Source organism: Talpa europaea (genome assembly GCF_964194135.1).
Source record: "Talpa europaea genome assembly, chromosome: 10".
Taxonomy (NCBI): domain Eukaryota; kingdom Metazoa; phylum Chordata; class Mammalia; order Eulipotyphla; family Talpidae; genus Talpa; species Talpa europaea.
In genome coordinates, this window is record NC_140077.1 from 99,566,436 (window position 1) to 99,584,117 (window position 17,682).

General features: G+C 33.1%; 1 protein-coding gene across 3 annotated transcripts in view; it reads left to right on the forward strand.

Annotated features, from left to right (window-relative positions):
* FSTL5 (follistatin like 5) overlaps positions 1-17,682 on the forward strand; it is a gene marked incomplete at both ends in the record, with an annotated part of 468,907 nt that overhangs the window by 424,692 nt on the left and 26,533 nt on the right. For all 3 annotated transcript variants that reach the window (XM_084246222.1, XM_084246223.1, XM_084246224.1), the window contains one exon: positions 3,035-3,159. In XM_084246222.1, the coding sequence (XP_084102348.1) occupies positions 3,035-3,159 (125 nt within the window). The remainder of the gene's footprint in view (positions 1-3,034; positions 3,160-17,682) is intronic.

Genomic DNA, 17,682 nt, shown 5'->3' on the forward strand with positions numbered 1-17,682 from the left:
CTGCCTGTGTAGCACAGTTGCATTATAGTAGAAGATCCTCGAATCATAAGTCTTTGTCTATTTTTTTTCAGTCTGATGCCACATCAGGCCATCCTCTCCTTTGAAAGATAGAGACTGTTGCTCTAGAATGTATGCACATATTCTCCTGGGAGAAGGGTCACTCAGTACCCTGGGATGTCAATAATTGGTTCAAAGAAGATAAGTCCCCATATCTCTCAGGAGCAATACACCATCTCTAGCTTCCAAGCACTTTTGCTATGCCATCATTCCTTAGCCAAATGTGCCAGTGGCCTCTGCTTAGAAAGGCTTGATTTTGCAGAAATGTAAAAATATCTGTGGGTAATTGCTTTTCATGAGATTAACACCCTCAAGGGAAAATGGACTTAAAATTTGTTTGGGAAGGAAAACAGATTTTCCTTTTTGGGAATTGAATTCATCAAACCAAAAATGTGGGCAAGGTTTCAGTTTGGCTATAGTGTTAATATTTCATAATTTTGAAAGATTTGAATGGAAAAAAAGATTGATGCTACATTGGAAATCCTAAGAAGTAACTCTTTTGTCCTAATACATTATTCTTACAGTGGTACCTGCTACTACTTGAAGGTGAAAAAGCTTTTTTATTAAGTATCAGAATGCCCTGCTTATATTTTTATTTTGTGTTTTCATTTGATTATAATTTAATCTATATTTCTTTGCCAGTTATGGGAGCAGATTGTATATTTTCTATGATATTATAATTAATTAATAAAAACACATAGCTTTCATAATTTTTGGTATGTAAGACTGATTTTCCAATAAGTATTGTCTAATGAATTCTCAAGGATATACCATAGCCTTTTTTTTTGTTTGTTTTTAAAAGGCAACTTTATGTCTTTTGAAAATTTTTAAAAAATGCTGTTATAATAATCATGAATCTGTCATCTCTACAGTTTAAAATTTATGTGTGATATCTTTTCAAAATGCATAATAATTAAAGAAGAAAATATCCTCAAGAAACAACTTGGAATAAAGTCCTTACATATTGCTATTGGCCAGGAAACAGACCCCAGCCAGATGGGGTACTAGTGGGGGGTGGTGACTGTGGGCTTGTGAAAGTATCACACATGGAGAGACCAGCAGTAGGATACCACTGGGAATGAGTAGGTGTGTTGCACGATTGGTCTGATTGCCTAAGATTCGTCATAGATCAATCTGTATGCCTTTGTTGGCAGTCAACTTAGTCTTAACCTAAAAATCTACCACTCTCTACTTAATTCAGCAGCAAGAAGGTTCTAGAACCATCACAGAACAAAGTCTAGACTGAATGGAACTAGACACATGACAGTGCATTTTTTTTTTTTTTTTTTTTTGCTTAGGACTGCACTGGGCACAAAAAGAGATACCAGCAAATACACCTAGGGATGCAATATGGATATTACAGTGCTATTTGCATATTAAATTTTGTGTTGCCTGGAAACTATGTAGTACACATTAGCATACAGCAAGCTTTCAGCAGATATTACTATTGTTGCCTTTAGTTTATGTATTATTACAATTTCAAATACAGGTACATGCATTTTTGGAGTTATAGATTTCTAGACCATCTAAAGGAAAGCAAATTTGTAGAATCCCTTCACGGTTAGTTTATTGATCTTTATTAAAGTCTAGTAGACATTATTATGATAAAAGTAAAATCCAGTGATGACTTCAGCACAGATACTCATTAATAAAATAGGTAGATGTCTTTGAAGCTTTATCAAATGCACTGATTTTCCTTTCCTGTAGGTACATAGTGGGTTCCTTTGGTTAAATGGGGCTTTATGAATTGTTCTGGAAAATAAGGTCTGTTGTGAATGAAAGTATTCCAGGTAGGTGGCTGATTCTTCAGCCTAGGAAACTAAGTCAAAACAGTAGGTAACCTGCCTACTGGCCCTCAAAGTCCTCTAGAAAAGTAACAGGTGTGAAATGAAATTTTTATTTCCTAAGTCACTAAGACTTTTAGGTTTGTCTTCTGTTTTTCTGTAACAACTGAGTCTGTCATGACCATTGTAAAATCTATTTTCAATGAATGTGGCAATTTCCAGTGGAACTCAATGAAAATATTGTCATTGAATAAAAACTAACCTTTCAAAAAGAAAACTTTAAAAATAAAAAAAGACTATTTACTCTGTCAAAAAAACCAAAGGAAAACACAGTTTTGAGAGAATCAGTCAATAGTTTAAGTTTAATTTGGTGACCAGATGTAGAAAGGATTTAAAAGGGGAAAGGTAAAGGCAGGAAAGTCCTTTGAAAAACTCCTCTGGCTGTGCAGCAGGGACAATAGAGGCATGAGCAGTATGAGAAAGCTAAAGTAAGAACTGATAGAATTTGGAGAAAAATAGAATATGAGGAATAAAAGAGATTAAATGTACTGATCTTTTCTTTTATGGACTATGAAAGTTTTAAGAAGAAATTAGTGATGAATAGTTAGAAGAAACCTTTTTGATTAAATCACTCACTTAAATCAGTTCTTTTCCATTTTTAGGAAGAAAAAAGTTTTAAAATATGGTTTTGTCTAGTCTAAGATTTCAAAAAGCTGAAATATGTCCTCTGCTTTATTTTTGAGTTTTCAGTCCTAGGTTTCTGTCTTTGTTCTACAGGAAGATCAGGTTTTATATATCAATTATATTTAAATAAAGCTATTTAATGGAAAAAGCTAGTATCTCTTTTATATTACCTGTATCCTTGTTTTTATTTTTCTCATTACAGCACAATTAATACTTTCATAATACCATAACTTATATGTGTATTTATTTTATATATTAGGTAGAAATATTTCAAAGCAAATATTTTTATATTTTAAATTTCTTTATAGAACAACGTTTTACATTGCAAGATTTGAAGCAATTGCAGAACTGGAATTTGCTAATATTATACTAATTTTGAGGATAGCATTGGAGAATCTGTGTAAACAGCTCCCACAAGGGAAACAAAAATATCATCTGTAAATAAAATAGCAGGTCATACTATTAAGTGAATGCATCACCAAGATCAAAACATGATTTGCTATGTTTAGGTAATAACCCTGGCTACTGGGAATGTGCCTCACCACACCATCCACACCCAGCCTGTGGGAAAGCAATTTGACCGAGTAGATGATTTTTTCATTCCTAGCACAACCCTCATCATCACCCATATGAGGTAAGTGCTGAGATGAAGTATCAACTTTTCAATTTCTCTCTAATTTTGATAGAAAGCCATGGGAAGTCCTTTTAAAAGTTCAGTTATAAAACAAATGTACACACAACTCACGCATGATTTAGTTTGACTCATCTGCTTGTTGAATTTTTATTGACATCAGTGATGAATTTCCAATAATCTCTTTATTTTATGCCTGATAGAGAAGTGAATTTTTAAAGATATATTTCCTTTTAAAAGTCAATTTCGGTGTTAATATTTTTGCCAATTGTCATTGGTATCTTCTTATTAAGCTTTTGCAAAATGTTGGCATTACCTGAAAAAAAGATTTAAATGATAGATTCCCTTCTTAAATAGAGCAAACGTTTGCAGTTGGGATGATGAAAGAGTTACTCTCATAGAAATCTATTCAATATATTATAAGAACATCTTGTATAATTTTTCCTACATAGAAATTAATAGAAAATTTTATTATAGATTATAGAAAATTGAAATCTTTGAGGTATGTACTTTGGGAAAATATGTTGATATATTCTATCTTTTTATGTACTGGCAAAAGGGGAAAAAAGTAATAACTTCTGATGACATTACACCAGTGTTTCTTGAGAGTAGTTTAAATGTTTAAAGAGGGAAAATTTTGATACTTTAAGATTTTCATTTTTATGTATATTGATAATTTATTGAAACAGCAATGCTATTGCCTAGCATTTAGTATTTAGTATTGCACAGCAATAAAAATGAAATCTAAAAGTGAATTTAAAACAAACTAATATTTTAGTTCATTTCTCAAGAGAATTGGAAGCTGCTCCAGATATGTTGTCAAACCATTATTTGGTTCTTAGGTATATTATTTCTCTTGATTTGGATTGAAAATTATATCATCCGTAAGTTGTAGTAGTAGAATCGTGAATGCATGCAACATTCAACTTGCAAAAATAAAAATGGGGATTAGTCAATCAGAAGACACCATAGCCAAAACATACATAAACTGTTCTTTGTGCAGAAAAGTATGTTTTCAAAGTTTGATATATTTCTTTAGTGACTGACCCTTATTTTTGGAATGTGTATTATGTGATCAGCAATAAACTGATTAAATATGTAATATCCTGTACAATTATTATGTTTATATTTAATAAGTAGCACTTACTGAAAATGCAGAATATTTTAAAGTATTTGTATCAAAATAATAATTTTCAAATCCAATTCTAAGCACTGTAATATTTAGTTCAAGACTGAAGAAATGGTACCAATTGAGATGGTACCAAAAGAATATATAATGTTTTATAGGTATTTGCTAAGGGTAAAATTTCATTCTGTTGGCATTCTGTATTATGATTAGTAAATATCCCTTTGTTAGTTTTCAGTGGTAAATTATTACTAATCAATAATTGAATATATAACACTTATTTGTCCCACTCTCCTATTCACTATTATTATATTTAATGTAGTACTATTTTGTTTTCTTCTTAAGCACCATTAATGCAATAATTTTAGGCAAAATTTCCATGTCTATGTTATTAATAGGGTGAATAGTGTCTAGTTTGGGATATTTCTTCCCCTACAAGTAAATTGTCTCATTATGTTAAAATAATTACCAAGGACAAGAGTTTATCTTTGTTTTCATGTAGTGAGTACAATGTGTAATTTGTGTTCATGTGTATAATTGACATACTGTGAGACCACAGCAGCTCTTTAGGGTCTAAATGATACTACATAGCTGGAGTTAGAGCTAGTGGTCATTAGAAGCACATTCAAATAATGTGAACTAATATAAAGCAAAATTTCATTTTAGTCATTTCTATATATTATGAGAAATTCGAAAAGTATGCCTAAAGATATTTTCAAATATTGTATTTCTTTTAGGTATAGATATGTCAATATTGTGAAAATACTATATTAAATTAAAGCAGTCCTTTGCAGAGTCCTCTTTTAATGAAAATGGATGATAATGATATTTCCTATTGTACTTCAAAGCAATCATTCCTATTATTAAAGTGAACAGTAAGAGTAAAAATTAACATGCATTTCCAAAAATAAATTGTTAAATATGTAAAGTGTTTTTGATACAGCAAGAATCTTTTTCATATCAGGAAAGACCTGAGACAGATATGGTTTTTTCTCCTACTATTTTCATGTATTATATTTCTAACTATATCAGGATGTGTTCAAATATATATATGTGTTTGTGTTGTCAGAATTTGAGAATATTTTCCGACTATTAAGCTTGGTAGATAATTCCATGCTGAGCAGGTCTGTCATATAATATGCATTTAATTAATATCTATTTTCTTCCTCTGACCCCATATTACCCTAATCTTCTTTGCTCTCTGATTGATACTGCCTCATTTCAAATAATTTATACGTCATGTCTGAAGAGTTGCTGGATAAGTGTCAAGATTTTACGTCCTTAGTGACTAAAATAGTGTAGGCACTAAAATAGTGTAGGCACTCATAGGAGTGAAAGAGAAAGAAGAAAGTACTACACTATTTTCTATGCTAGATTATATAGTATTGAGGGGGAAATGTACTTTTTATTTTAATTGAAGTAACACTGGTTTACAATATTGTATGCTATTCAGAGTTTCAGAATCACACAGCTTCAGTTGTATTTGCCACTATAGTCCATTGGGCCCAATTCATACCCCTGCCCCTCAGGTAGCCTCAATTCTATAGTCGGAATTCTAGAGTTTGTTATCTGACCCTTTGTTTTATTTCTCTGTAATCCATATCTAAGTGAAATCAATCCATTATTTGTCATTCTCCTTCTGACTTAATTCATTTTGCATTATCCCTCCAGTTTCATCCATTTTGTCATACATGGCATGAATTTATCTTTTTTAAAGCTGAGCAGTATTCCATTGTGTATATATTCTTATTCCACTCATCTGTCCTTCAGCACTTAGGTTGTTTTCATAACTTGGCTATTCTAAATAGTGCTGCAATAAACATAGGAGTATACATATCCCTTCAAATGACTGTTTTTTGTGGGGGATACCTAATGTGCTAGATTTCTTAGTGCCTAACACAAAACCCAACATGTAGCACAAGCTGTAGCAAGAACATGCCAATGGTGTAGAAGCAAATCATAACTCTTGCAAGTGATTACTTGCTACTTTTGTCAGATCTGAGCCTGAATGATCCAGAAAAAGCACTTTCCACTTAGTATCATTACCTTAGCCTACTTTCTCCGTTTCTTTTTAAGGAATGAAATAAAGTAAAGTTTGAATTTTATATTAACTAGTAATAATTGTTCAGACTACTCATAATGTACACTGATAGGGGCACTCCTGTGATTAGTTTTAATTTTGCTAAGAGTCTGTTTTTCCCTGTTCAACTTTATGTCACTCTTAATTCCCATAATCCTGATTTAGTGACAGACTAGATTACACAAACCTGGAATTATAGACACAGGAAAAACAAAACAAAGATGGAGGGAAAAAAAAAATACCAGATGGCCTCACTCATAACAGGAATTTAGAAACCCTAAATAAGAGACCAGAAAAAAGGCTAATTATAATAAAGTAAAAATCAAAATCAACAAGCAACTATGGGGGGGGAGAGGAGAGATTAGGGTCAAAATAGGGGGTGGCAGATTTTATTGGGATTATAACCACGATGAAAATGCATACATTGTGCAAAAATGAAAAATGATGTAAAAAATGTATAAATAAAATATGAAACATAAAAGGAAAAAAAATCTATAGGGCCTCCCTGGTGGCACAAGGGGTTAAGATGTAACCTATAAAGCTATCTGCAGCCACTTAACATGAGTTCGATCCCAGGCCAGCCAGGGAGCAACCCACATGGCACAGCAGACCTCTCCTGACTCGCCTGCTGCTCCCCTTAGCAGTGTATTTCAGTCAATCTGCCTGTTCTGCTCCCCGCTCTTTCTCTGGTGAATCATCTCATCCCCCACACTGCTAACTTGTACCCCAGTTTTTGTATGCATAAATAAATAAATATTTTTTTAAAAATCTAAATTTAAAGATACAATTGAAATTAAAAAAATAATCTTCAAAAAATGTAGGAAGTTTGTCCAATTTTAAAGACAGTTTAAAAACCTCATACATATGATTTCATTCATACTGAATATGCATTCATATTGGATTTTGTTTATATTAGAAAACAACAAATAATGAACTAAATAAAACAAAAAAAAATCATTTTAGACTATAAGAAAAACATGTGGTTTTGTTAAGACATGAATATAAATTTCTTAAGTTAAGAATTTCAACTTAAATTTTGTGTACTACAGAGTAAAGTCAAATACCCAGGTGGTAAAATTAAGAGAGACTGTTGTAGGTGAAAATGCATTTATAATTCTCAGAAGAAATAATTATATCTATTTAATATTATAAAATTTTAAATAATTCACTATCACTTTTAATCAAAAGTTCTCTAAAAATGTAAAGTAAAATAGTTCATTATTCTATTCATAATTTGTATCTGAGTACATGGTTTTAGTATTATTACATGATAACCACTTACATTTGAATAATAACATTGTTCTACTACCCTTAATTTTTATGACATGACTAAAGCATGACCGATTATGTATTTTATGTTATCAATTTTTAAAAAATTAACCAAAAGTTAAAAAGCATTTTAAAAAAAGTTTATTATTTTCAAAAAACTGTTTTTACTATGGTTGTGTTAAAGTTCAAAGCAACTAAATTTCATGCAAAATGAGCATTTCCATAATTGATTGTGTTTTATTTTGGTACTACTCTGAAGAGAGAAAAAATTTAAATGTCAATTTCTGGTTGTGATTTGCGTAAAGATTACACATTTCTGTGCAGGTGGTACTATAATTTGCATACAAAAATTAAAAAAAAACATTAAATTTAGCAATGATTTCTCACAATATCACACTTTTTTTCTAAAGTACTTATGTAAAGATTAGAGGGGTGAGGAGAACTGAGAAAATAAGAGAAGTTAGTGAGATGGTAGCAAGATAACCAGGCAATGAGTGAAGATATTTCCCCAGGCCCTTCCCAGAAAAACATTCCATGATTCTTGCAACAAATTTTGTTTTGGTGGTAGGATCTTGAAAATGAGAACTACAAGGGGGCCAATGAGGTTCAGAGCAGGGGAATTTATGATAAAGTTTAGTGTAAGATTTAAATAAAAGACCACAAAGTGGGGCCTCCCCTGGTGGTGCAGCGGTTGACCTCTGGGCTGCGAGGCTGCCCGCAGCCTCTGCAGCGCTGGTTGGTTCCCCAGCCGCCAGCGAGGGTCCCACAAAAATTAAAAAAAAAAAAAGGCCACAAACTGTAATCTACAACAAATGCAAGAAGCAAGAATTAGCAGACAACTTTCTTAGTCTTTGACTTGTTAATAAAATAGTTGGAAGGTAAAGGAAAGATACTTTCACCTACCTTACAAAAGCACAACATTTAGGTTATTTAAGATTATAAATAACCTATTAATAGCCTATTTGATGCAATAATAACTGATAAAATACAGTGCCACTTGGGGAAAAAAACATGTATTTGTACCCCACCCCTTTTGATATCTGCAAATATGCCTCTCCCACCTCTTGACGATTCTCCACATTAGAGAGCAACTACATATAAGTTTAATCTTACTAAGTTCAAGCGTGCTGATGCCAGTGGGTGCCAAGGACACCCTGACAGTTATGCAAGTAGGATATTATATTAATTTATGTATCTCTTCCAGACCTAGTCTTATAAATAGAAATGAAGGTAGTGGCTTAGGTGATGCTATTTGAGATACCTTGACAACTTCCCTAACCTTGGAATCACCCCAAATCAAACCACCACTTGATCATATTGCCTGGAATTTCAAAGTATTCTATTTATTTGGGTTGTATTTCTCTGGGAATCTATTTCTTGAGAGGAAAATGGAGACATTAGGAAATTGATACTTTTTTATTGTCATTTTTCTTTATGGATTGATCATGCTATGTCTTAAAAGTAAGGTTTATGTGTCTGAGTATATATATGTGTGTGTATTCAATCAGTAATTGCATAATATGGGATAAAATAAATAAAATCAATTTGTAAATCACATTGACAGGGGGATCTTAGAATTAAAAAAAAATTATTTATATAAAAACCTGATAGTGCTGCTTCCTACTCTTTTCACACCTCTGAACTTGACCTGTTAAGGAACAAAGAAGCAAATAAAAAAGTACACTTGTGCTCTGAAAGTTCCCTTTAATACACTCCTTCCTCATCACAACCCTGATAGGACGCTGGTGTCAAATAAATAGCTCAGATTGAATAATGCCAAATTCCACAAAAAGTGGACTTCTGTGTTACTCTTCTATTCAAATGGACTAGAAAGAATAAGAGGCTGGGAGGCACTCTTTTAGTCATTTGACTTCAAAAGTCAAATAAGTGCCAAAACTAGCATAGTGTGCTTGCAGTCAAATGTGGCAGTTGGGGCTGAGGGCTCACCCTGTTTCAGATCTGTCATAATCCCTGCACAGCTGATGGCTTTGGCTCCGCTGCCAGATAGGAGGAAAACTGAAATAACAAGTAGTGGGCACCATTCTGGCAGTCTGGAGAGAGGTCTATAGAACTCCTTTTTCATTATAAATTACAGCAAGGAAATGATTAAGAAGGGATCGGGTTTGATATATTTTTCTTTAAAGCTTCTCCATGGGAAAAATAAACATTCTGTGAAAGTAAAAGTTAAAGTAAAGTATATCATTCTCCCTCATATTTTATCAAATCTGTTGCGGCAAAATTATATATATGGCTAGAGATATATCAAGACAACTCTGCACTTGTACCTTGATTCATGGACAGGGCAGGTGCATAGAGATATAATTTTAACACTAAAATTGTCTGGTTACATTGAAATCCTAGCACATCAAAAATTGAAAATATGATATCCAAAGCCTTTCTAAGGAAAGCGTACTTACAGGACAATAAACAACCATTTACATTGTTTCCAAAATTATTTTTAGATAAAGACCTCACAAAAATCACAATTCAGTTAGATTCCTTTTTTTTTTTATCCAGTCATCCTAATATGCTAATTCCTCCAACAAAAAGAAAGAAAATAATTCCAAATACAACAGGATCCAAAACTATTTCTGTCTATAGTCTCTCAACTATGATTATCTGAAATATGTGTTAGTTCTGAAGCAGACCTTCTCTTACTCCAATTGCCCTGAGCTGCTGCTTGTCCTTGCTCTGCTCCACACAATCACAAACCATAGATTGTCTCATGGGGCCCTTTCATTTCCAGGCCCCAGTATATTACCTGAACAATGAGACTTTCATAAATTGTTTAGCAAGCAAAGTAGTTTACATTGCACATACAAACGCAAATCATCATTGGCAAACATAGCATCCTTATATGGGTGCAAAGCTTCTACATAAACACTTTCCTCATCTTATTTCTAAAGTAGTGGATACATATATCCTTCAAGCTTTGATCTGTATGACATTGTTTTTTTATATGGTTCCTGAATTTGTGGTTATTTTAAGCAGCAATTTCAACCTTCTTTTATCTTATTGGTACTGTCCACACATTGATTGTAAAACACTGAGGGAGAAAATCACTGAGTGCTTGCAGCCAAGTGTCATGTACGTTCAGTTTGCTATCTTCATTATTTCTTGAGTTAGAGAACCTGCCCGCTGTCCTGTTTGGTCTCTGCTCTGTATTAACAAGGTTCTATTCTATATAAGCCTTGAAAGAAACAACGTAGTGCCCAAAGTGGATGCGCCTAAATAGACCTCTTTTGACAAAATGCTCACTTAGGTTAGTAACCTGCATTAGCCATGTAATATATTTGTTGTATGGAGAAGCAAGATTGGATTTAAAGAGCGAGCTGTATTTAAATATGAAGAGTTCGCTATTTTAAAAAAGAAAAAAACTCGGTACAGGTATTAATAGTAGACTAGTATTTAATAAAGTCTCTAAATATATGTGTTCTACAGAAATTTCTACTGCAGGAATCAATGGAGCACTAATAACATGTAATTTAGAAACACTCTGCATCGTAATCTGCCTCTTGAGTTTTATTATGCAAAGTAAAATAGCTCTTACTTCTTTTCTCAGAGGTCCTTATGCTAACTCATCAAAGTGTTCAGTAAAATATAGATTCATCCATTTAAGAGGGCTCGGTATTCTCCTTAAGAGGTAGCTGGTGTGTGTGTGTGTGTATCATGTTATATACACACACACATATATATAATGTAAATGAACTAGGCCATTAAATATGTACATTAAATTAATATTATATATGTGCAAAATTCCATGTATTTTTCCCCTTTTTACATATGATTTTGGGTTTTTCTGGAAACAATAAATCTAGCTTATTTTTCCCTAAACAATTAAGTTACATGGTTCCTTATATTACTTGGGCTTTTTCCTTAGTAAAAACAGACTCAGATAATAGTTCAGATGAATAAAAAATATTAAAAGCTAAAATACAAATCCAATAAATCATGAGCAGAGTAGAGCTCATACTCAGAACTTGAGCAATTTCTTTTATTAATTTAATGTACATACTGTATGACCTACTTCATATATGTATTTAGTAGATGAGCCTATAATATTTTGAATCAAGCATATAGATATTAGCTAGTTCCCATAAATATGTATATAAAAGAATAATATATATTGAGGCTTCAATTCTCTTTAAGTAAACATATTACTTTTCTGATGAAGGAAGGCAATATATATATTTTTGCCATATCAAATTTTGAATTCATGCACTTCTCTTGATCTAATATTTTATTAAAATGCTAAAACTTTAAATACAAGTCTCATAACACTACAAAAACTCCTTTTTCAAAAATGATAGACTCCTACTGTGTCTCAGAGAAGCACTAGCAAATGAACAATTTTGTCTTTGAGAAAACATGTCCAACTTAATGATAACAGTAAATAGTATATTTTGGAAGGTTCCAGTGACTCTGAATAAATGCTTATTTTTATAGACATATTTCTTTTCAATTTTGTTTGACCATGGAAGTAAACTTAAATGTAAAATTAATGCAGGGCATTCGTGGGCCTGATATTCTGATAATCTTCATTTTCTTAATGCTGGGAGACTAAAAACTATTCATTATGTATCCACCTGAATAAATATTTCATATCATTTTAATTTAGTTTTAAATCTGTGGAGGTAGCTTCAGTCTACTGTCCATGTAAGTGAAGGAAGTCACTGGTTATTGTGAGTCATTCAAAGAATATTTAGACAAAGCATTCTTTGTTTTTTCATTTAGGTTAAGTAAATAATGTTCACTTATTGGCATTCACTTGTGATGGTACAGTGTCTATATCTTGCTTCTTTTTTGAAAAGAAATCATGTACAAAATGTCAGGTTTTGAAGTTTTTTAAGAAAGTTTAAATAAAACTAAAGTACATGAGAAGGATATCAGAGAAACTTTAAACTTAACCGCAACAACAACAACAACAACAACAAAAAAAAAAACTACCAAATTAGTAAATACATGGAGAAACCATTAAGTTAATCTCTCATCAGTCTTTTAGAAATACTCAACATAATGACTTGAGTGTATAGAGAACGTTAGTGACAAGTGACAAGTTGCCAGGGATTTGCCCTTTGGATATTATAAAAGCATAGGGAAGAATGTATATACCTCAAAAGTGAATAGAAATAGCTTCAGGGAAAATGAAAATGACCGTTTCCTTAAGTGACTATTAAAATTCCAAGTGGGGTTTATTATTCTTCAATTATAGCAAAGAAATGATTAAGAAGAGTTTGGGCTTGACATATGATTCTTTAAAGCTTCTCCAATGGGAAAAATAATCATTCAATGACAGTGAAATTATATCACTCTTTTTATATTTATATAGATTGAGGTTAGTTGAATTTATTCTGTAATATGGGAACTTCCTTTCTGTTTTTTGAAGATAGGGATAATAAATGAACTATAGATTTTTCTCTAGTAACCAATTTTCAAGAGAAACAATATAAAATCACAGTAATTTATTGTTGGGCCATGGTCTTAAAGTTTTTTTTTTTTAATGCTTATGTGATTTAGGATACATAAATATACCTTTCCATTTATTTGAGACAAAAGGGAATCATGGTTTTCATAGACTGTGAAAGAAGTGGTTCAATTATATAACTAAACCAAGAAAACCCTTAAAATAACTTAGATGTTTTCCCTAATAATGTAAATCAAGATTATTCATCCATTTTGAGTGATGGGAAAATTACTAATGTTTTTAATTAACTAAAATATATATTGCTTAAGTTCTGTTTGAAAATTTGGTTATATTAATTTCTCGGGGATTATCCTTTAAAAATGAGTTTCTGAAAAGCAGCAGTCCTCCTGCAACCTCTTCAACATCCTGGATTAGGTTTTGGACAACTGGTTCACTATAACCCTGTGGCTGGGTGAAAGGGAAGTCTTGCTTCTCATTTGTAAATGACTTTTACCCTGAACCAGGTGCTCTCTTTGCTCTCCCTGGGCAACTGCTTTGTCCAGGTTAAGGATGGAGATTGTTCTTCTCCCAGGGCATGCTGTGGTGCTCCAGGTAGACTGTGGATTAGAATATCCACACTGTGCTCTGCACACTTGACAGCAGAGAGGGGGGCAGATCACTCGCCACCCTGGGGCTCCAGACTGGAGGCCGTCTCTGCCTGCTCCACTTGGTCATCTTTGGTCACCCATACCAGTGTCCTCCAGCAAAGCTGCCCTTGTTGGCTGCCCCAAATTTTCCATCTTTCAATATCACTCAACTTCACAACACTCTTTGGACTACCATATTATTGGGGTTTGCTGGGAGGAGATAAATTATATTTATTCTTCTGATTCAAAAGGTCATTGCTAGGGCCTCCCCGGTGGCACAGTGGTTGAGTGCTGGGCTCCGAAGCTGCCCGCAGCCTCTTCAGCGCCAGTTCGATCCCGGCTGCTGGTGACGGGCCCACATGTCATGCAGACCTCTCCTGTTGCGCCTGCTGCTCCCCTCAGCAGTATATTTCGTCAGTCTGCCTGTTCTGCTCCTCACTCTGTCTCTGGTGAATTCTCTCACCCTCCTGCTCTTCTGACTGTACCCAGCGCTTGTATAAATAAATAAATAAATAAATAAATAAATCTTAAAAAAAAAAGGTCATTGCTAAAATGACAAAATCATTAGGGAAACATTTTTTCCTTATTGTACTTATACAAGTGAAATGTAAACAGTTGCTTTAACTTTTTATGATATGTCCATAACATAAATAATTTAAGGGGATGCACTTTTTATCATAAATTCAATGATTTAGCAAATCATGCACAGATGTCAATGAAGGTTTTTACTTTATCAGGAAATACATGAAAGTGTTAAGGGAAATGTACCAGGTACATGAGAAACTTACAGGACATAAAGGCAACACACTACTAGTTGCTACTATTATTTAGCGGTTTCATCAATAATTCCTACTCTCCTCTTGTACTGCATACAATTGTCATTTAATATAGTTCTCTATAATTGTCTTATTTTAATATAGAAGCTAAAGTATGAGTTTGTCAAGTCAAGTCTATGTTTTTGTATCAATTACATGCCTTCAGTTTGTGTTCCTTACTTGTGGTTTTTGCACTGATTACTGTAGCTATTATATAAGGTTAATACATAGTTATTAAGGAACATTGAACACTTTTTCTATGCCAGACACTAAGCTAAGAATGTTTTATGCACTGCTTCATTTAAAACTAGCAGCTACATAAATTTTTATCCCTATTGTACATATGGTGATCACTTAACTTATAAGTGTTAGAATCAGTTATAAACACAGTTCTGTTTAAATTCAGTGTCTTAACACTTAATACATTATAGTATTCAAGTTTTCTTTTTTTTTTTAATTTTCAGAGTAAAACCCAGTGAGAGGTGTGTTCACAAATATCACAAGCTCACCTTTTAAAACATTCCCTTTTTTGGCTTTTATTCTACAACAAAATGATAGTCCTCATAACATATTTTCTCACCTACCTGCATTTATTTGCAATATGGCTTGTTTCTTCATTGCCTAAAAAATCCATCAAGGCTTCTCTCAAAACCACGTTTTATAAAATTTGTTATAATTTCCCTAATTGGAGTCCCTTTGGCATTTTGAATTTTCATTATTTCTCATTTGTAGTTGAGATTCCCACAGACCCAGAATGGAAACTAGCATTCCAACTCTTCTGAGACCTTTAACACAATATTTAATATCAATTAGATCACTTTGATTTTCCTCTTCCAAAGGTAAATGATTTCAGAAGGGACAGAGAAAAATTATGGTGTGGTGCCTGTAGTCCCTGCAGACCCTGTAGTAAATTTTTGTTGTCTGCTCATGTCTAACTTGATAATATTTATTAATCTGTTTTCTCTAGTCTCGCAGGCATAGCCTGAAGATGTTACCTTCCCCCTAACCTTGCTAATGCAATTAACTCTTTCTTGTTCTCAGAACTTCTATCTTCTACTTACTTCAATTAATCTAACAGAGAACCACTAGATTTCTTTTCCCAACTTGATAGCTCTGGTGATGCAAACCTGTACTTAAAAGGGAAAAAAAAAAAAAGGCATGCATTCCCTAATGTGTAAAGGTTAAGTCCAAATCATGTTAATTCCACCTCCTTTAGCAACCTTAGTTCCTAAAAATGACCTACACATTTTTGTGGTGCTGCAAGTGTGAAGCTGAGTAGTTTTCTTTTTCCATTTAATCAGTAGAAATGCTATTTCTGATTATGATTTAGATTCTCTTAATTTATATGAATCAAAAAGCCAAATTATGCTAATTCATGAGAATTTATCAGTGTCTTCATAAACAAGTGGTTTCTTTTTAATTGGTAATTTAAATTGTTAAATCTCAATTGCCCCCACCTCTCTATCCATTATAGTCATTAAAGTATTAACACATGTGACTGAATTTTTTTCTGGTTCAAAGCAATGCATGTTAGAGTGGATATTTCACTAGACTTCTAAGTCTTAATTTAGGATCAATCTAATTTATAGCAATGTTGAATAATTGGCAAGGTTTGTAAGTTAGAACCCTTACCACACTATAGCTAATATTTCTTCAAAGTGTGTAACATGATGAAGAGTAATTATAATCTGTAGTTCACATTTGGTATTTTTATTAAATGACTTATAAAGCTCAAGAAGCCTTCTTTTTTGGCTCATTTTAATTTGGAACTTCAATATTGGTGCTGTAGAGAAAACAATTCCTGCTCTTTAGCAAACACAACATAGGTAGAAGTTTATAACCAAGGATAGCTGTTTTGCCAATAACAAGCACTGCTGGTTTACACAACTCTTGTTTGCTCTATCATGTACCTTATCTCTGGTCAGAAATACTAAATGAAAACCATTCAATAAAAATATGACATGGAAGATTTTTAAATAAATATTGGACACATTTTTTCAACATCAGTGACAAAATAGTAAATGGTAAATTTTATGCTAATTACCTAATGAGCATCTGGTAGGAAAATGTTCTAACACAACAAAATACATGACTGTATTTACTAGGAATATCAGCATTTCTCATAGTTACTATCTTATGTTCACTATTATATATCTCTGCAAACATCAATCCCCTAGTGTAAATTCAAGTCACACCCTTTGAAGTAAAACATCATTAGCAGTTGACATGACGCCATGATAGAGACCTTCATTTCCTCAAGGCTGGCAGGAAAATGTGGTAAAAACAAGAATCTCTAAAATGAGAAGTTACCAGGATATGATTCCTGGCAGGTCCAGAGGCAGGTCAATGTTTTCAAAAGAAAAAACAAAGCACCAGCTGGTTCATTAGGAAACTCAGAACAGCATGGGGAAAACAAGACAGAGCCCTATTCTCTTGGAAAATGAGGTTGTCAAAGACTTTCTGTAGGTATATGGGGAAAGAAAACAAACACTTTATCAACAGTGCAATATAACATCGTTATCATTATTATTATTATGATTATTATTTATTATGTTTTTATGCAAAACAAATAATGAATGGGGCCTCCCTTGGTGGCACAGGCAGTTGAGCACAGTGCTGTGAAGCTCTCCGCAGTCTCTGCAGCGCCGACTCAAACCCAGCCGGCAAGGGAGCTACCTGCATGGCACGGCAGACCTCTCCTGTCTCACCTGCTGCTTCCCTCAGCAGTATATTTTGTCAGTTTGCCTGTTCTGTTCCCCATTCTGTCTCTGGTGAATCCTCTCACCCTCCCGTGCATCTGGCCTGTACCCTGGCTCTTGTATGCAAGAATAAATAAATCTTTAAAAAAAAATAATGAATGGAACAAAGATCTATATGTTGGAAAATCCCTTAAATGCTTAATGATATGTTCATTTTCAGCACAGTATCTCCTAGGTAACAATTGGGCAATACCTTTTCCTGCTTTAAAGAGGAAAATAAAATTAAATTAAAAGTAGTCTTGTCATTATAAGATGATCTTGCAGATCATGACTCTATGACTCTAATCATATTAGCAGATACTGTATTGTTTGACATTATCTGTTTCTGTCAGGACCTGCAGTTCTGAAAATGACAATAACCTTCTTCAATCACTTAGAGAAAATATACCAGATTATGGCATTAATTGCTCAAAACCAACTCACTCT